At 37.1% G+C, this 19758-nt stretch overlaps 4 protein-coding genes and 1 non-coding gene across 11 annotated transcripts in view; 2 read left to right on the top strand and 3 right to left on the bottom strand.

Moving 5' to 3' along the window:
* Positions 1 to 834: 834 nt before the first annotated feature.
* Rpi (Ribose-5-phosphate isomerase) lies at positions 835 to 2332 on the top strand. Its single transcript, XM_011303716.1, has 6 exons — positions 835 to 988; positions 1096 to 1156; positions 1294 to 1409; positions 1469 to 1602; positions 1687 to 1828; positions 1909 to 2332. Exons 1-6 carry the CDS (start codon positions 926 to 928, stop codon positions 2107 to 2109), a joined length of 717 nt encoding a protein of 238 aa, XP_011302018.1. The 5' UTR covers positions 835 to 925; the 3' UTR covers positions 2110 to 2332.
* A 142-nt stretch (positions 2333 to 2474) lies between these two features.
* TRNAK-UUU (transfer RNA lysine (anticodon UUU)) lies at positions 2475 to 2547 on the bottom strand. The gene has a single exon. It is a non-coding gene; the product is annotated as a tRNA-Lys (tRNA).
* A 1420-nt stretch (positions 2548 to 3967) lies between these two features.
* CCAP (Crustacean cardioactive peptide) lies at positions 3968 to 5443 on the top strand. The gene is made up of 4 exons (XM_011303715.1): positions 3968 to 4095; positions 4927 to 5004; positions 5073 to 5148; positions 5209 to 5443. Exons 1-4 carry the CDS (start codon positions 4090 to 4092, stop codon positions 5427 to 5429), a joined length of 381 nt encoding a protein of 126 aa, XP_011302017.1. The 5' UTR covers positions 3968 to 4089; the 3' UTR covers positions 5430 to 5443.
* Positions 5444 to 5463: 20 nt separating this feature from the next.
* On the bottom strand, positions 5464 to 7559 carry LOC105265901 (uncharacterized). Of its 3 annotated transcripts, none has more exons than XM_011303714.1 (5): positions 7427 to 7559; positions 7228 to 7347; positions 6738 to 6956; positions 6421 to 6665; positions 5464 to 6336 (listed from the first exon to the last, which is right to left on the bottom strand). In XM_011303714.1, the coding sequence occupies exons 1-5, from the start codon at positions 7524 to 7526 to the stop codon at positions 6115 to 6117; spliced, it is 906 nt and encodes a 301-aa protein (XP_011302016.1). In that variant the 5' UTR covers positions 7527 to 7559; the 3' UTR covers positions 5464 to 6114. The 3 variants fall into 3 exon arrangements, with proteins under 3 accessions (XP_011302016.1, XP_011302015.1, XP_011302014.1); XM_011303713.1 differs by having other exon boundaries at positions 5466 to 6336; positions 7213 to 7341; XM_011303712.1 differs by having other exon boundaries at positions 5468 to 6336; positions 7213 to 7347.
* A 254-nt stretch (positions 7560 to 7813) lies between these two features.
* The window catches only part of LOC105265900 (fasciclin-1), a 107992-nt gene continuing 96047 nt past the window's right edge, over positions 7814 to 19758 (bottom strand). For 2 of the 5 annotated variants that reach the window (XM_011303707.1, XM_011303708.1), the window contains 6 exons: positions 17995 to 18237; positions 17845 to 17880; positions 15530 to 15744; positions 13260 to 13422; positions 13017 to 13161; positions 7814 to 11261 (listed from right to left, as the gene is read on the bottom strand). In XM_011303707.1, coding sequence (XP_011302009.1) covers positions 11056 to 11261; positions 13017 to 13161; positions 13260 to 13422; positions 15530 to 15744; positions 17845 to 17880; positions 17995 to 18237 — 1008 coding nt within the window. In that variant the 3' untranslated portion in view covers positions 7814 to 11055. Of the gene's footprint in view, positions 11262 to 13016; positions 13162 to 13259; positions 13423 to 15529; positions 15745 to 17844; positions 17881 to 17994; positions 18238 to 19480; positions 19487 to 19758 lie in introns of all 5 variants that reach the window. The other 3 variants (XM_011303706.1, XM_011303709.1, XM_011303710.1) reach the window with 3 other exon arrangements.

Below are 19758 nucleotides of genomic sequence, written 5' to 3'. Positions count from 1 at the left end.
CAGTCGCAATAAAAATATTTGAAATCAACTATTTGCGTTGTGCCCCTTGCCTTTGAGACCCACGTTACCACAAAAGTCAACAAATAATGAAAGAAAGATTTATCGAGCAATATGGAGTGTCACGATGATACATATACCAGTAAAACAATTTTTTAAGCTTTCAAGAGTGTAAATAGATCCTCAAGAAATCGCACATACTGCTGAATGAATCTCCTTTCCCCGTGTAACTAATTCTGTAATTCAGTGGCAAAAAGTAACTGTCGATTTATCACTCTTTACTCTTTACTACTGAGATAAAATTGAATTGAATCTAATTAAAATCACCGAATCACTGAAGTCCTCTCATTTTCGCTGTTGCATCGACAAGAGCGTCTATCAAGTATTTTATTTAATAATCAATGAATAAATCGTTGAACCCAATTCTGAGTAATTTACAGAAACAGTAATGACGGATTAACATATAATTAGAAAAAAAAATTATGGGTGTGAAAATAAAAAGAATGCGTGCGTGTAAGAGGCAGTCGTTTGAAGGACACTAATTATTAATAGGAAAAATTTTGAGATGTGAGGAAAACAAATCTTATAAGCAATTAAACAATTAAATGATGACAAAACCGACAACATGTAAATTTGTGTTTGATTGTATTTTATGTTGAGCGACTCTGATGCTGAATATAATCGAAATTCAATGAAAAATTTCATTAATTTTCCCTCATTAACTTAATTAACCATTAATGCTTATCTTATCTATTAATAATATATTAGAAGAAGATTGGATTTCTGAGAAAAGCGTGGGAGACTGCGCAATATTGACCAATGGGGATCGAGAATGATTTCAAAGCATGCACTGATCGCGGGAAGGTCTTTGCGGTTTATTTATAAAAAAGTTTCTGGTGTAATATTTGCGTCTGGATTTTCTGGAAATATGGGACCCCTCGAGACTGCCAAGAAAGCTGCAGCTTGTAAAGCAGTCGATGAATTCGTCAAGGTAAATCGGTCTTAAAATTGTTTAAAGATTGTTTTTTAACTTTCGAGGTTAGGAGAAACGTTTCTTTCGGTGTCATCACGATTTTTAATATTATCTATTTATTTCAGACTAACAGTGTCGTGGGGATTGGCAGTGGATCTACAGTCATCTACGCTGTTCATAGACTTGGTGAGTTTTCAGGATTTTATTTAATTTTCTGTTGTCTTCAGACTTCTGATGAGCTGGAGAAGGGTCGACGACTTGTTGCGGAATCAAAGACGAGAAGAATATTTTGTTTTCATCAATTATCAAAACATATTTGACAGCTGAACGTGTCAAAGACGAGAAATTGAAAATTGTCTGTGTGCCAACGTCATTCCAAGCTCGACAACTCATCGTCAACAGTCATCTGGTATTGGGAGATCTTGAGACTCATCCCAGGGTAATATCTCAACCCAATTTTAATCCCGCAACATCCAATGAAAATTTATGATCAAACAGATAGATTGTGTCATTGATGGTGCTGATGAAGTCGACGAGGAGTTGAATCTCATAAAAGGCGGTGGTGGCTGCCTCCTGCAAGAAAAAATCATCGCCTCTTGTGCAGAGGACATGATCGTTATTGCTGATTACACGTGAGAAAATTTCTGTTTGATAATTCAATTTTTGGTGTCGGAAGTAAATTTTTTTACAGTGCAACGCATTTCCTTTCCCCTCAGAAAAAATTCTGAGAGACTGGGACAGCAGTACAAGAAGGGAATTCCCATCGAAGTAATTCCAATGGCTTATGTCCCTATTCAACGAAAAATTGAGGACAATTATGGGGGCCTGGCGAAGATTCGAATGGCAATTGCCAAGGCGGTAAAATTCATTCATTCATTTAGAAAAAAAAGTCATGAAAATTCGTAATAAATAATTCAGGGACGTGATAAAAATTCTAGGGTCCAGTTGTGACAGACAATGGGAATTTTATCCTTGACTGGCACTTCCCAGATGATTTGGAGAAATCCTGGAAAGTCATCAATTCTGAAATAAAGATGATACCTGGTGTCGTCGAGACTGGGCTCTTCATAAATATGGCTAAGAAAGCGTATTTTGGAATGGCTGATGGAACAGTCACAGAACAATCTCTCGATGGATAGAGCCAATTCACTTTCATCGCACTCTTGCCATTTTAACAGACTCTCACTTTTCAATTTTGCTCAATGGTTTTCTGGGCTCACCCAGTGGTACTTATATTGCAATAGGGAATCGTATTCAGGGATTATTTTTATATTTTACAGAAAGTTGCTGTCAATGGGTTTATTATTTTTTGTCTCGAGTTGTTATCTTTACCTGAGGGTTGTTGAAAATTTTGGAAATAAAAAAAAAAAATGTAAAGTTTATTCGTCTCTGTGTCGTTTCAATCTTCAGACAAATCCAATATTTTTTGTGGCTAATTGAACTTTAAAAAATATTGCGTTTTTCATTATGGATGTTTTTTTTGAAAAAAATTGCAAAAAAAAGACGCTCGAACAGGGACTCGAACCCTGGACCCTCAGATTAAAAGTCTGATGCTCTACCGACTGAGCTATTCGAGCCATGCGTGGTTAAATTTCTATTCCCTCCAAATACCACTGGCCCTCTGGATTTGAAATCTCCAACTAAAATGCGGTTTTAATTTCACAAATTACCACCAGAAGCAGCACGTGACGGATTTGAATTGCCTCATAAATCCATTCCACATTTTTCATTCTCCATAAAAAAATATATTGATTCCTTTTTTCAAGCGAATACATTTTTCCAATGATGGAACTCATATTTACAATTACAGCTTACTAAAGAATTATTTCCTTTATCCTCGTATTCCTTTTCTTAATTACTGAGAAGGGATTTTAATATTTGCGCTGATGATTCGACAATTATATTCCGAAAATTTATCGAATCTCTTAAAATGTATGAGAGAACCATTATTTTCAAAAAATATAAAATAAAAGATAAATACCGCATGTGATTGCAAATAATATAACTTATCTCACGTGTCCAGCTCACGTGCAACGCGTCGATCAGTGCAGCGCACATAATCTTCTGCAATTTCTATTTCCCATTCTGTATATCATCCCTCAATTAACTCACCCCTTAATCCCGCTATTTAATTGAATCTTTTGAGTGGAATTAAAGAGTTGCAGTAATCTGGGCGTGAATTTAAACACCACCGACTTGTTGAAGTCCTGGGTGAATGCCCTCGATCGAAACTCAGCAGGACCTGATGTACAAACGGTGTAACTACATCAGACTCACCCCCTAGCACATTTTACTGTGATTTATCCCAGTGTTTCACTCAATTTTTTTGGATTTCACTTCCGCAATCACTCGGCAATGCCTCGGGTATTGAATTAAATGAGAAGTGAAAATTCTTGAAATTTTGTGGGAAATCTGAGGTTTGAAATTTCGAAGACTCTTGCACACGGATTGAATGAATTTTGAAATTTCATACGACCCATAAATTTCAAACCATTCACCAAATTCACGAGGAATTCCTCAGCTCCCAACGTATTCGTCGATGAATGAGAATTTAAATTGACTCATCACCGCAAATTTCAATATAAAGCAGATCTTCACTGCCTCCAACATCACCATACGAATGTTCCGTGGTTTCGAGCATTAACATACGCACCTCATGAATATTCCCCCGTTCCAAAAATAATTATTAAATCATCTCAAGATGCAAGACATCGGGTGAGATCTGTAATCGTCTCGTCATCGCCTCCCTGAAATTTTCAGTGACTGTGTCATGAGATTTGGTTTGAAATCATCGCCTCTGACATCCACTGAATAATTTATTCTCACCTGAATAATAAACTTAGCATTTTCGCAATACGTTACATGATAATTCTCGGATTCGTATGTGCGCATGAATTTCATCCCCTTTCTGCACTTCACTGGAAATTTCTCCAGGGGTGGGGGATGTATTTGAAGAACCGTTCGCGGCATTTTCACCTCAAATACAACCCTCGACACTAGCACATGCGTCTCGCATATAAGTTAGATAAAAGCACAGAAGTCACTCAATTTCTAGCACTCGAATTTAATTAGATTAATCGTTTCCAAAGTTGCACCAGTGCCCGGATAACAGCGCCAGGATGAAGGTGAGTCTTTATAAAATTTATTTCAACAATTCCCGAATTATTTACACCAATTTTTCGATTTTCCTCTTCAAAATCAATAATTGCATGAGGTCGATTTTTTAAATTAATGATTCTTCTCATTTTTAAGGAAATTAGCTCCTTTTTATTTATTTTTATTTATGTCTTCAATATTTTTTAAATATAAAGAATAAAGACCATTCAAATAAAAAATAAAATCAAAAGTCTGTTCTGCAATTGTTTTGTTAATTGTCTAATTATTTTCCTCCTTTTGTTAATGACAATGAGATATCATTATTTTGTCCGTCAATTAGAGAAGCGCGAGTTAAATGCCATCATTAACGGTTTCTCGAGTTAACGATGGCATTTTCTTTTTAACACTGATGGATTTTTCTCGAAAATAAGTTTCATTTGCAGTAATCAAACATTTAATTCTCTTTATTCCGGTGATCTCGATGGTAAAACCAGAAGGAAAATGACCGTAACGAGATGTAAAATGTTGCCAATGGATTTTTTTAATTCGTTGCACTCTGATATAAAAATTTTAACGACTTGGAAAATGAAGAATTATGTATGGCTGACATTTTGCGGTGATGATATAACCAGATTATTGCTAATGAGATCGAAGAGTAGGATTGTGTGGATTTGTGAATGGATCAACGCAGTTTAATAAATTACGAGGGATGTTAATGGGGCCAGTTATGCAGTTGCAGCGGTGGAAAGATTATTGTAGGGATTAGTTTCCTTTGAGAATTTTACCCACTGTATCGTTACGCAATTGTTATTGAATAATTACGAATTTAGGGAGATTGCGGTGGATTTTTCTGTTTTTAGATTGAGTGTTGTATAAAGTGGACTCTAGCCGGACTGCTGCTGGCGGCTTTATCCAGTGCTATTGAGACTGATGACAAGGTGATAGCTAGGCTATAGAAAACTGTAGACGATCAATTCTCTTGGTAATTATCGAATTTTTTATTCAGGATGATCAACAGATTTTTAATTCGGCATTGGAGGAACTCGCCAAGTCGAAACGACCGTTCTGCAATGCATTCACAGGCTAGTAAAATATATAAATAATTTTCAAATGAATAAATAATTGAATGAATAAATCCTCAGGCTGTGGGAAGAAACGAAATTACTATGGAAATTCGATGGAACGATCAGGGGATTTACCGAAGATCACAATTCCTATTCCCATCTACAAGGCACTGATTCGTGCTGCATCCCAGGAACTCCGCAATGCTCTCGAACGTGGGGAATCCATCGACGAGTCATACCAAGATTATTTGCCATTATTAACATCGAAGAGACCGATACGTGGGAGGCTCCAAAGTTAATTGTAATCTTCACAGTAATGTACACTAATGGCTTCTACAAATAATCTATCTGTTACCGGCCACAAAATTATCAATTAATAAATTAAAACAGGATCATCAAATTCATACAAAGAAATTGCGAGTAAAGTAGTAATTAATATTTATCAATTGCCATAAACAATTATTATTTGAACGCATAATAATTAAATAATCGGTGGAATCGATATTAATCGTCAAAGGAGGATCGAAAAATCGTCGATTAAATGAGCAGTAATGGGCAATAGATTATATTTGAATTTTCAATTTTCTTTATCAATTTGTTTGGATTTATAATTTATAGGAGATTATTGAAAAATTCTAATTACTATTTATTGAATCGAGGAGGAAATCCCAATGGAGTAAGATCTAAAGATTCTAAAAATTTAACTTCGAAGAGATTCCTCAAGGGAGACGAGGGTAAAATGACAGATGAAGGGATAATTCGCGTGACGAAATTGAAATCACAAGCAAGATTGATCACCCATAAACAAATCCGTATTCGCTATCGCAATAGTTTTCGCGCGCACTATAAATAAATAAATTTGTGTCAATCTCACAACACGACGATTACGTGAATTTGTAATTAATCGATTAATTATAAATGTCTTCGGTGTATTTGTGTGGCCCGTTGTGTAATACATCGATGAGTATCAATAAATAAATGACATCACAAGTGAACCGTCAGTTTAATGAGTGCACTGTTATTCCATATGTACTTGTTGTCTGCGATGAATACTTTACGGGCTGTACTCAACCCAACGCACTCCGGATTGTCTGAATCACCTGTTGAGCTCGGCTGACCCCAGAAATGAGCTGAGCACACACTCGAGGGATCCCACAGCCGCGATCGACGATTTTCTCGCCAATCCCCCGGTGAGTTATCTACAATCTTAGAATTTCCAAAAAAACAATCAGTAAAATCAGTATGATATTATCATTTTTAGATCGTCATTTTTTCATTTTTCATTAAAACCTCTATTTGCAGTTTGAGGGGAAATGGCCAGACGAGGTGATGGTCCAGGACACCCCGTGTTACCCCGACACTCACGAAGACAGTGCCGTCTGGAAAATACTTGGGGGTGAACCTCATGTACATTGCGTATCCACTTTTCTCGATGTAAAACGTTGGACTACGTAACGACCGCCCTGTCTCCCATTTCCCTAGCTTTTCCTTCATATCCGTGAGCTTCCAGTAGTAAGTGAAAACTCTCTGAATATCTGAAATTATTGAATTATTCTACTTATGCAAGCGCAACTCTTAGCTATCGATTTAATTCGAGGGAATTGAACCTTGAGGAGTTGAAATTTTGTGGATTGTGTCGTTGAGTTGCTCGATCTCTCTCGGTTTGGGGGATTCCATCCCCTCGAAGGGCTCGATCTCGGTGTCATCGATTGAATTCCGCTCGATGTTTACGTCTTTCTCGATTACTCTGAGGATCAGATGCTTGAGCTCGGTTAATTCATTGGTGAATAGCGCCTCGAGGGCTTCAAATCGATCATCTACAGCTTCTGTAAGACATTTTTTGCTCATATTTCTTCACAGTTGTCACTAATCTCTGAATTTACCCGGAGGGAAACGGCAGCATCAAGAGCTTTTGGAAGGGAACGACACGCGTAATAAAAAAATCATTCAATTGAAACGAGGGACTCGTAAAAATCGAAGGATACATGATAACGTAAAAATATAATTATAATGGCGTGCAAAAGGCCTCACATCTCCCTAAAAATTGATAGGCAAATATTTAATGAAACCCTTCGAACTCACTGGCGTTGCACCCACCCGTCAGGACCTTCGTCACAATTGCCTCAGCATTCGCATTTACCCGATCAGATGAAATTCTACAAATCGTTCTCTGAGTCTCCATTGTATCGTTAACTGTGACATTTGAATTCGCTGCAACTTGATACAACGTGACATTAAATCTTCTGCTTGATATTTATGTAATGATCTCCAGGAGTCGGTTTATTTAAAGACTTACGAACGTTGAATTTGGGAGAGTGATTATCCGGCATTTCACCGAGGCACACGGAAATTACTGAATTGAGGATTATCACGAGAGAGAGTAGCGCGATCATCATCTCCTGATTACGACACGACTATGATAGATCAGAGTTTCCAGACCTCATGGCTCTCTCCCGACAAAAATAGATTTCAGTTCGCGAAGAGGTAAAGGGTAACGAAAGCGAGATAGCGAAATAGAGAAATTTCGGTGAACATGCATTTTCGTTGAGGTATGGAGGAGCGTAAATTAATCCGAGGGGATGAATTTCTATTTTCGAAATGATGAAATTCTCCCTGGAGTCTCTATGCCTGCAGAAAATAAACTGTTACTTCATTTTGGGAAAATGAGAACATGGAGGTGTCGTAAATCTCTCATATGTGTACTTTATTTGTCATAAAATCATACAGCAAAAGCTTCAGTGTTTACAGAGAGCACATAAAGGTTTTTCTTTGACGTTCAAATAATCTGGAGAAGCACGTCGAATTATTTTTCATTGGCTTATGTTGAATTAAATAGAAAAGAAATATTATCGACGCATTTCTTTGGTTCTCATCATGAGTCCGACACAGGCCCACGATCCACTCGTATTTATACTCTATGAGGCGTTTTATCCTGTTGATTAATCTTTCTGGAGTGAATAATATTTTTAATTGAAAGATCAAATCAACAGCTTTCCCTTGAATTCGTTAATTATCCATAACTTATTATTTAATTCTAAAAAAAATATCCATCGACGGACTTTTTCATCGATGAGAAATATAATGTAATAAAATGCACTTATAAATGCTAGATCGACTCGATATAATGGCGTAATTAATATAAATATCAAGTAATATAATATGGCTTTTGTTCACAATAAAATGAAAAAGCCATTTATACAGATAGTACTGTCAGTGAAAATTCCAGTAGCGAAGTAAAATGACTATTTCAATTCAACTTTTATTCTCAATTATCAAAAATTTGACTTATCCCGTTATTCTAATTCGCTGTTGATAATTTTCACCAGCATAAATATATAAAACTCCTTCATATATATATCCATAGGCAAATAAATTAAATCTTATAAATAAACTTATCTCCATATCGCTCGCATCGATTCTCTTCATCAATAAATGAATTCCCAGTGCAATTTAAACTCGCATCGGCACTAAGTAGTTCACAAACCTCCGTTTCGTTTCTCAATGATCCGAACTGACTCGTAATGTATTAAATGATATAGCTAGAGATTACCATCGAATAAGTCTTGGTATTTCAATTTATTAACTCTAGACTCATCAACTCCCATTCGGTGAGTGTACAAAAATGTTATCCCCGATTGTTTAAAAATTCTGCATTGGTAGACAAAATGATGGAAAACTCAATTGACAATCGCTCCTAATTCTTTCTCATTATCATTAATTAGCAAAATGGACTTATGTGATTACATAATTGATAGTAACATTCACACAATAATTTTCAAAACTGGTTTTCGTTGAAAAAATGTATGAAAAGACTTCACATCGGCTTCTTGGGAAACTTAATTCATTAATATTTTTATTTCTCGTAATATTTTTTTCGTATTCACCGCAAAAAATTGTCGAGTTTTGCAATTATCTAGATTCTCTCTATTAAATATTCTCTAGTGCATATGAGAATTTTCTTTGAATAAATTTTCGATTTGAGTGCAGATGACTTATTGACATTATTTGGTTTTATGAGACGAATAGATGGAGTGAGAGGTTCAATATTTACCTAGTGTTTATGATTGTGAGGGAAAATGCCCCCATCGATAACTCGAGTATCGTGTAAGGGTGGAGTGACGTTCGGGGAATTTGCAATTCAGCTCCGAGATGATTAACAATTGTTTTTACAGGACGCTGTTATTCCTTGAGAGGTTGTTTATTAAACGTCAGTACTGCATGAGGACTCGGAAATAGCGAGCAATCGACAGGGCAATAAGCGACACTGCCAATCATGTATTTCTTGAATTTTTTACTTGAAACTTTGACATTTCTATGCGCAAGCACAACGAGTGGGTGAATAATCATGTTAATTGCAATGATTAATTTGTGTGAGAGAATTTATAAATTCTGCGTTTTAGAGGATGTAATGCAAAATTTTTGATTTCCTCTTTCTTCAAGTTGATTTGCATTCGATTTTTTTAAGTGATAAAAAATTGATGTTGTGGTGTTCGCGTTGTATTATCAATAAAAAAAGAGAAAATTTTATCGAATATGACGACCAACCTTACTTTTCACAAACAAAAATGAGAGAGTTTGATGTTTTCACTTAATCCTGCCTTATGATGATTAAATTTTTTTACACTTGCTCATTAACTGTGAGATACTTCTAACGAACAAGACGAGCTGAACAGTAAAACACGTATTTACCTATACAGAGAGATAGAGATCTAGTTTTTTTCATTTTCATTATCTATTTCTTTTTCGAACAAACAGTGTGATTTAAAGTCTATTTATATATTCAATAGTTTAATAGTAATATTATAATATCATTAATTCCAACAAGTGTAAGTTTATCGTTAGATAGATTAATCTCTTGTCAATTTATATCTGTTTATAAATTTTGGGGAGTTATATTCAGTTTATTCAATTATCTATTTTGAGTTTTCACGATTTGATCTCTTTGATGATCCTCTTCGGCTGTTTATCTCCGTATTTGCTCATATATCTCGACGCATCTTTACTCCATTCATTTATGGATATTACACATCGATCGAATGATATTAACACGTATTTATTATTTAAATTTCACTATAGGAAAAGATTTTTTCATTTATCTTGCTCTTCCAGCAATTGTGATTTTATTCTCTCGATGAAATATTGATCATGGCAATGAATAAAGGATAACGTCGATACAATCGTTAACTTGGAACACATTTTCACCCAACGAAGCATTAAAAATGAATGAGAATAATCGAAATTGTACAAAAAATTGTATCAAACAATCCAAGCACAAATGCATTCATTTAATTTGCCTGGCAGTTCGTTAATTGATAAGTATGATAGACACTATATTTAGATTTATTATTATACATAACACGGAATCATTCGCATCTCGTCTGTTCATTAATGATCATCATCATCAGTCACATCTGTCGAATAATTTATTACCAACTAAATACATCAACTTTGGAGATACTTGGGAGAGTATTTATAATGAATCAATGAATGTCAACAGATCATGACTAATCACACGACGAAATCGTCTCATTTGGTTTTGAATTTTACTGAGGAATAAGATATCAAGTCAACTGTTACTTTACTTGGTACTTGGTAATTCGTTATTTGGTACGATTAACGATCTAACCCGTAAAATCATCCTCACTGACCTGTCCATGCTCTTTTTCCACGTACAAAAAAAAAACAAAATTACGTAGAAAAATTTGAAATCAATTTGTCACCAATTTTCTCATGCGTGCATCTGAAATACTCCTGTTGAGAATAAATAATAAACTACATTTAATTCAATTATTTAATTAATGGACGTGCAAGTCCCATGGAGGTTGTTTGTTCACCAGTCGTCAGGTGCTGTCAAACAAGTCCATTCGCATTAGATGCACCTAAATTTTTAATAATTTTCGTCTCTTAAGCCTCGAGTGATTGTCTTTACAAGAGCCATTTGGCGATCAGAATCATGAAGAGATGTGGAGCTAGACTAGCCAGGGATGCTGCGTCCCTGTCATCCGTCACTGTTATATCACTCTCCAGGAGGAAAGCATCGTCGATCACGTGGATTATTCCATTTGTGCATGCTACATCTGGACGAATTACGTTGATCCATTTTTGCTTGCCACTCCACTGAATCTGATACCCTGAAATCAATATATTTACTCCATTACATTTTCAGACCTTTCGGTGGAAATTATTCGTTTGATTTCTAGACTAGAGCTATGAAAATGCCTTTCAGCGTGAAAGCGTCGATCTTGAAAGTGGAATCACAGTGAGTGGATCGCTTCTGAATGAACCTTTTCGAATAGTTTTGCATGGATGAGTGGATGGAGAGCAAGCAAGCGAAATTTCAAAATGAATAATTGAGGAATGGAGTTGATGATTTATTTCTTTCATTGATAATTCATAATTGACGCACTGTCGCATAGATGATATATTTTTTTCGGGCGTGGAGAAATGAATAATTAGCAAATGGAAAAGGTAAAGTGGAGCTTGAATTAAAATCACAAGTTAGTTGAAAAGAGCGGCAGAAGGCTATTAAGAAAATTAAACAGAGTGAAACGATCAAATGAAAAGACATTGACCCTCCCGAGGGTTTTCAAGTGTGCAGAGAATCCAATAGGCTATTTCACACTTGTATCCCCAACTTGTTTCACCCCCATCCACCAATTAGCCCGTGAGAATGGGTAATCAAGGAATTTGCATTTAAATGACGGCGGAAAGGTGAATAATAAATTGTCCCATGTCGTCTCGCCAGGACATCCAGAATAATGGAGAGAATTTCTGTTTTATTTCAGTAGCCGAGTGAATAAGCGACCAAGCCACCACTGATGAAGAAAAATAAAACGATCCACCAATGATGGATATTCTCAACGAGAATTCACGAATTGACCATCGCCGTGTACGAAAAACTCGCCAATGGAACTGATTTCCACTGTCTTCCGGTCCCTCGGAAATTTATCGTAAAGAGTAAAATGTCTTTTTCACCGATTCCGGTGAGCCAGCATGAGGAAGAAACCTAAAATTGATGCAGAGTGCAGCTGAAAAAAAATAGAGAGTGAGGATGTGGGTGGAAGTGGGAGGGAGTGGTATAACGATACGATTTATTGGTACGATCGTTGGCCATCCTCGATGACCACCATTGGCTATAACGATATGTATTTATGGTACCCACATAAATACTGTCTTTATAGTCTAGCCGAGCTCGTAGTCGATACTTTGAAAGGAACATGTGAGGGAGTTGACTCCTGGGGGAATTTTACAGTATATACCAGGGGGCATCTTGGAATGAACCATTCGCCAGGGGAATGCATATCCCAGGTGAATAAAAATACCTGGGATTTCTCATTCTCAACTATTTCCAAATGAAATGCGTATTTCTCCATTGCCCGATTTAAAGGCCATTTTTTTTTATCAAGTAAATATTTTTTATGATAAGTTGTTCTTCCTCAGAGTGTACAGCAGCCAATCTCCGTCTACATGTGAAGCGCGCTATTCAAATGCAACTTGACAGAGCAATAAACAATAGTGGGAATAGGGTACTTTAAAAACCCTCGCATACAACGGAAAAACTCACCGTTGAAGGAAGCATTACGAGGGCGTATTGCATTCTCATCGTACCTCTCATCGTCTGGTATGTCAATGAAATTATACAACGAGCGGTAAGTATTTTCCCAAGGAGATAGGACCACTGGATTTTTTTCGGTTGTGCATGGGGAAGAGGGGCTTTTATTTCACGGCTTATTGAGGGAGTAAAAAAATTCAGATGAAGTCCGATACCTACGCCCAAGCGATAAAAGTAAAACTGGGATTTACACGGTGGGGAAAATGGTATTCGACCATTGGTTTTTATTGCTGGAAAGTCGAGGGGGTTGTAATAATATAAGGGAAATACTCACGGCCATTCTCTTCCCTGATACGGATTTTCAGGATATCTCTCTGGGCTTTGAGCTCGATACTGCCATTGCTCGTGGCATTCTTCAGGGCTCCCATCGTCCACGGACTGTTTGCTGAGACCAGGTGTCGCTCGAGGACTTGTTTAGCCTGCACGTATCAACAATTGTTTTGGATTGAATGCTGAATATTTATTTCCACCGAAGAAAATAAAATTGTTACGGTACTATTATCGATTCTGTACTCACGTGATAGTCGTAATTAGCCAGGAAGAGTTTAGTATAGGCAGTGGGAGTGACGACTTTGGCTTCCTCCCAGGCCCTGTCGTAGGGCACAAAATACGTAAAACGTTTACTAGTGTCTCCCAACTGGTCGTTGAAATTCCTCCGCTTGCCAAGGATGTAAGTTTGGCTGTAACAAAAACAATTCCCCTCAACCACCAGAAATTGCATGATAAACGAATCAAGGATGGTGCAATGAAAATTAAATCTCTTTCAATTCATATAGTTTTTCCAGGATTTGCCCGAGTGACAAAGCGCAGTGTCTGACTAATAGTATTTTTCAGCAAAAACCGCATCATAACTTTTATTCTCTGCACATACATTTTTTTCATTCCCTTTTTTTTTCGACGGTATTTGCTCGTGAACCTGGAGGATTATCACTGCGATAAATGTTGCCCCATGGTTCTCCATACGGTCTCTCCTGCGAGTTTCATGCTTTTTCGTTAACAGTGTGTATCGATGTGAACACTAGTGGTATCGTAAAACTTCATGGTTAAAAATTTACGTTGAAAGGGCGTCGAAATGAAATGAGAAGAATCGTTAACAACTCGAGCTCCACGAATTTACAAATCATACATTTTTTAGATTGTCGTGGCACTATCGACGTGAAACTGAAGATAAATAATTATGCAAAACATTGAATTCAATTCACCTGACGTTGAATTATTTTTCGGATTATCAAAAATAAATCTCCGATGAAGAAATTCACGCGGAAGTTGTCATATTTCTCACACCCGGGGTTTTCATATCCGTTTATTTCTGCTTTCACTCGAAAAAAAAAACATGAAATGGAATCATCAATAGATTTTTCGAACAGGGGATCGTAGAGATTGGGGAATAGAAACGCGGCTATCGCGCGTGCGATTGAATGCGTTAGATTCGTCGAAGCACAGCCAACGCATATGCGAATCGGGGCTCGATTTAGCCATGCATCTTTGATGCATTGATGGCTGAAACGACGGTTATCGGTGAGTCCAGGAGTAATGCTATGAAAACTAACGACCGTATGAAATACACGGTTGTTGCATACATGCAGGTATTCCATGTCGCATGGAATGATGTCATGGATGGATTGACATCACGTTTCGTTATGATTCAATGTCCATTCGTATTTCATCCTCTGTTCCTCGATTTTTCGATTAGAGTCATCAATTTCTTGTGGTACTGTGGGAGTTGCTGAATGTTCGCAAATGTCGAGTTATCGTCAGTAGAAATATTTTCAATGCAGAGGGAAAATAAAATGATCTTGAATGAATGGTCCATTAGGAATGGAGTGAGACAAGTGAATCGAGGGTTCTGGGGAGAACACGGGGTAACAGTACTATTAAGCCGTTGGTAATTGCACGTGCACCCAGTCAGTTTAAACTTGCCAGTCAGAAATGGCTCGAGTCTTCTCGTGAACGTCCAGTGGACGTGCTCCAGAAAATTGCCAATTTGCATTCGGTTTCTTCGCTCAAGTACTGCCACCAATCTACTCGTTCACCGCACTCTTTCGCCTTATACTCCACTATCTTTTTCCTAGTCTTCCTCGGTTCAAGTTTATGGGGGACTTATCACCGGGGGTAATGTGTATATTGAAATGGAATGGCAGGATTAATTGTCATCTATTGTACGGGGGAAATGCAGTGAATCAGGGGAAAAAACATTGAAGCTATTTTGTTATTCATGGTGGGGCATTAGGACTCCCTCGTGTCTCTTCGTAGATTAGTTTTTGTTTCTTCGGATGCCCCGGGGCCGACAAGTTTGTTAATGGCTCTCACAGTTGCTCCATGCCTCATATACTTCATAATGTTGACAGGATTAAAACAAACTGTTTGCTGGGTATTAATGGGCAATTTTTTTTAGGGTAGCAACGCTGAACCTCAATTGACCGGTCAACGTCCTTCCTGGCAATTTCGTACGGATCAAAATATTGCATTTCCAATTACGCTAAAAATAATTCCGTTCATTCCTTCGATCCCCTGAATTCATTGATTCGGGCAATTCGTGAAATGGGTACTAAAATTATTTCCATCTCAATTTATCGTCGAATAATGTCAAATAATTTCTCAACTTCAGTTATAGCAATTTACCAATTAGATTGAGGTACTTATTCCAAATAGAATTGCACCGATAAATGACATTATCAATTTTTGTTAATGGAAATTCGAGAATATTCCGAAGGAAATAAATTGTTTGTCACTTACAGGGAATTTTTAGGGCAGAGTAAAATGGTTTTTTTCCCTGGTTTCACTTACTTGAGCATTGGGTCGGTCTTGAGCTTCTCCAAAACAGTTGTGTAAGGAACACCGAGGACTCGATCGATGATGTGAATGATACCATTGGTTGCTGCAATGTTGGCTGTTAGGATTGTGGCATTTACACCGCCACCCTCAACTGTCACCACTTTTTTCCCGTCAAAACCGTCCGCAACGTTGAAGAAGAGGTCCCGACGATCCGCCGCTGTCCGAACCTTTTGCAAAAACATCAATAAATCATTCATCATTCCGATATATATTTTCTACATTTTTAGTAAACACAAAGATATCTAAATTATTCGTGCAGAATATAATTTTAACGTGCATGTCGAGGCATTTGAATTTTACCAATATATCGGAATATTTGATACTGAATCCCCGCTTTTTTGTGGATAATTCAAGTTTTGCGGGAATTATAAAGTTTCCCGATTTTTTTGCTATAAATCGAAGTTGATGAATATCCCAAATTTTTCTGACAGTGAGTATTTAAAATGGGAAATCCTAATGAAAAAAAGTCCTCGCCTGATTGACATTGAAATCCAGAGCGATTGGACTGTAGTCTGCCTCGAGGGTTTGCAACATATTGAAAAAGTTTTCACAAACTCTCGGTGCACGAGGTGAACCCGATGAGAGACCGTCGAGTATCTTCACTCCTCTGGGTAAATATTTGTGGGAAAAATCAGAAAATCGCGATTTCCCGCTCGAGTCCCATGAATTTATGCATTCGGTGGATGCATTACCGAGTGATACCGTCGATTCTCTATTTGCATAAGGAGTTGTTTCTGGGAAGAACAGGATATTAATCCCTCAAAAAACGAGATTCTGATTTTTCCATTCCCCGCATAAACTCCTATTCCAATTCTATTTTTTTTATTTCTAATTTTAAAAAATATCGGTCTATGGAATCGAGAATCGAGAATCGAGAATCGAGAATCGAGTAACACAATCCTCAAAATAACAACTAGTGAAATAGTGATTTTACTGAACTCCAAAACACTCCGTAATTTTCCTCTCCACTAATTGACGAACCAATACCTCATTCTAGATTAATGATCCCCCTTTCCCCCCAGGTGCTTCAATTAACTGTAATTTTAGATAATAGTTATCGCCTTATTATGACCGATTTTCCAATTACTAATGATCATTAACCCCAGTGCGTAATAGACATAATTTCCACCGAATTCTCTACTCTCGATACTCGAAACGGGATTCTGCTTCAGATACAACAATCAATATGTTTCTAGTATATCGGGAATGCTCTACATTGTTCACATTACTACATTGAAGTGTCACATTAATTATGACGAATACCGCCGAGTGTTCTGGATAATTGAAATTTCCGGGGGGAAACATCCAACGAACCATATCAATCCCTTTCCCATAATTGAGGTGGAAATGTGTGGAATCAACAGTAAAAATAGTAGTAATCATTCCATTTAGTGGAGAGATGAATGAATTTCCACCGTCAAAATTCTCTGAAATATCCAGAAAAGTCACTAAAATTAGCTGTACAATTTTTCAGCAATTGTGCTGTCCCCCCAATGAAAAATATTCGTTAATGAGGGGTTGCATGAATAATCCTCTCTGTCTGTCATACAGGAACGCTCAACTCAAATAAATCCCCAGGAATTAATCATATTATAGTCTTCCACTTGAAGAATTTCGCAGTTCAAAGGAGCAACAAACTTGTTCCCAGCACTTTCTCGCTTTTTAACTCGCCACAGCGCGTCTGAGATAAATTCCTGGGTGAATCGGTACGATGCTTTCTCAATCGCTCCATATCCTCCGTTCTCCGGTAGCTTACTCACTTAGCCAACCCATCCCCTACCCTATCCCCAACATCGCTAAACATCTCCCATGAACTTTTCGCCTGCAGGGGAATGAGAGAGCTATCCTCCCCCGAAACCAACTGAGAAAATCTTTGCCGCGTAAAATTGAATTGTTCTCAAGAATCCTCCTTCGTGCTCTCTTTGTATTCGCACTGAGAAAAAAATTTGAGTACATTTTAAAGGAAAAAAAATTCTTTCCAAACTAACAAATTAAATTTTTGAGCTCAATTATGAATATACTTGTTTGCAAAATCAAATAAATATAGCTCATGCACAATTAAATATCTATTAAATATGTACTCCACAAATTTTCTTCACCGTTTCACGCGCTAATTAAAAAGCCCTTGAAGATATATATATATATATTTTTTTTTAAACAATTCCGTAAAAACTACGCAATGTTTTACAGCTTTTTTCCACCGTGCAGCTATAAACTATGAAATACCATTGTCGAACAACGAGGAACATTGATAGCTCAGTAATTACCGCATTAACTTGCAGTCCCCTTCCTTTCGGCAGCACCTTCCCAATGAACAATTAAAACCACCAGTTTATCATGATCACTCGGTGCCCCCCACCTCTCAAAAAAACTAAAAATAAAATGGTTCCGCATTACACTATAAATAATCAACATACCGCACTGACGCTCTTCTTCTTGATCTCCTCGAGAGGCAGTTTTTCTCGGACGTAGTGCAGCTTGAGGATTTGTCTGAAACGCTTCTTGTCCTGGAGGATTCCCTGGTCTCCAAGCAGTTCCCATGCTGCATTGCTTGGAGCAAAGAGCGTGATGTCTTGAACTCTGGTTATCTCCTCCATGAAGTCACCCCCATAATCTCTGATGTTCTGGTAGAACTTGTGAACAGGTCCATCCTCCTTCTCCTGGATCAGAACCAATTAATTATTATTTCCTTCGTTAGCAAAACCAAAGCATCACTGATTCATTGATAAATCGATCAAAACATGAGGAAAAGGGAAAGCATTAGCGCACAGAGAGAGAATTTTTTTTCCATTCTACAATTTGATTCTACGATGATAAAATATTTAGTCTGTATTGCAAGGGATGACATTAGCAAAATGATGAAAGTAGAAGTCGGGGATAAAATAGAAAACAAATCCACAATGTCCTTGGAATATTGAAAATCACAATGCCCCGGGGTAGATCTGAGAAAATGAGTTTTCCATTCGATGTAATATTATTGGAATTCACGGTAATTACTCATGTAATAGATAATAACCCAGGGCTTGGGGTAGGAAGCTCCCAGGAGACATCAACGAGCACGAAAGCGGCCAATACGATAAAAAAAGTGAATGCACAAAAAATATAAAATGAAAGAAAAGTTGCTGTGGTTAATGGTACTCCACTGTGGAATTGAGAAAAATTTTTCTCCACTCCTCTATAACGTTTTCCCTCCTGATTTCCGATGAAGAAACAAAGAGGGCAAAAAGTTGTGGGAGTCGGACAAAAAAAGAAAGTATAGAGTGGAAGACAGAAATGTTTCTCGCTTTTATCTCGAATGATTGCTTCCTCAATCCAGGTTATTTTTTCCCGTCTGACAGACGTGGCTCCACTCCGTCCCCTCGTTAATCTCTTTCTGGAAATTGTGGTGGGGAAAAGCCAAGAGGCTGGAGTATCAGCTGGAGAAAAGTTGGAGTGTAAGAAATAGTGAAAGGGTTGACGAAAAAAATGGGGAGTAAAAAATAGTGAAATGGTGAATCTGTGGGTGTCGGAGGGCTTTTTATCAATTTGGTCAACGTAAAACCTCTCGAGGTGATCGCTGTTGCCTTCTTTTCATTTTTCATAACATCGAAAAGCCAAAATCCAAATCAGAAAATAAACATTATTGTAAAGTTGATTTTTCAATGAATTATTAATATTATATTATCACGGGAATTCAAGGAATTTATTTCACAGCAAAAAATAAGAATCTTAAATTGTAATCGAAAAGTTTTTATTTAAGAACCTTACCGCAGCTGATATTAATTAAATCGATGAATTACCGCCGTGTTATATTATCTTGCTAATTAACTACATTAATCTCCCTCTTTACCTCTACTCTCTATTTTATTTATAATTAACCTGATTATCCAGATTTCTCGTTGCTGGTTAATAGTGAGTACTTACGAGGCTCTATACGACATGCAGAGTCCGATAGAGACATGCAAAGCACCACAGAATAACATCATTGAGTAAATAAAAACATATTCAGTAAGATTGATAGAAAAATATTGAGTTTATCGTAACAATTTGTTGGTAAAGTCCAGTCTCCGTTGCCTACTGACTCGAGTGGAAGGGAAATAGATCCTGATTTAGTCGGACAGAAGTTCTCTCTAAGATATCCCCAAATATCTAAATTTTCATTTATTTTTATTCTCGCTATTTTCAACCGAGTTATTCTCAAT

The sequence above is a fragment of the Fopius arisanus genome, unplaced genomic scaffold, assembly GCF_000806365.1.
Source record: "Fopius arisanus strain USDA-PBARC FA_bdor unplaced genomic scaffold, ASM80636v1 scaffold00033, whole genome shotgun sequence".
NCBI classification, from domain to species: Eukaryota; Metazoa; Arthropoda; class Insecta; order Hymenoptera; family Braconidae; genus Fopius; species Fopius arisanus.
This window is presented reverse-complemented; position numbering and strand designations above follow the sequence as displayed.

Bases quoted from the DNA above. Each gene is read 5' to 3' on its own strand.
- Rpi (XM_011303716.1), top strand. From the start codon at position 926: ATGGGACCCCTCGAGACTGCCAAGAAAGCTGCAGCTTGTAAAGCAGTC. The intron at 1,157-1,293 runs GTGAGTTTTCAG...CATATTTGACAG, and splicing joins CTACGCTGTTCATAGACTTG to CTGAACGTGTCAAAGACGAG. The intron at 1,603-1,686 runs GTGAGAAAATTT...CTTTCCCCTCAG, and splicing joins ATCGTTATTGCTGATTACAC to AAAAAATTCTGAGAGACTGG.
- LOC105265901 (XM_011303712.1), bottom strand. From the start codon at position 7,526: ATGATGATCGCGCTACTCTCTCTCGTGATAATCCTCAATTCAGTAATT. The intron at 7,348-7,426 runs GTAAGTCTTTAA...CGTTGTATCAAG, and splicing joins CTCTCCCAAATTCAACGTTC to TTGCAGCGAATTCAAATGTC. The intron at 6,337-6,420 runs GTTTTAATGAAA...GGAAATTCTAAG, and splicing joins CCCTCAAACTGCAAATAGAG to ATTGTAGATAACTCACCGGG.
- CCAP (XM_011303715.1), top strand. The intron at 5,005-5,072 runs GTGATAGCTAGG...TTTTTTATTCAG, and splicing joins CTATTGAGACTGATGACAAG to GATGATCAACAGATTTTTAA. The intron at 5,149-5,208 runs GCTAGTAAAATA...ATAAATCCTCAG, and splicing joins GTTCTGCAATGCATTCACAG to GCTGTGGGAAGAAACGAAAT.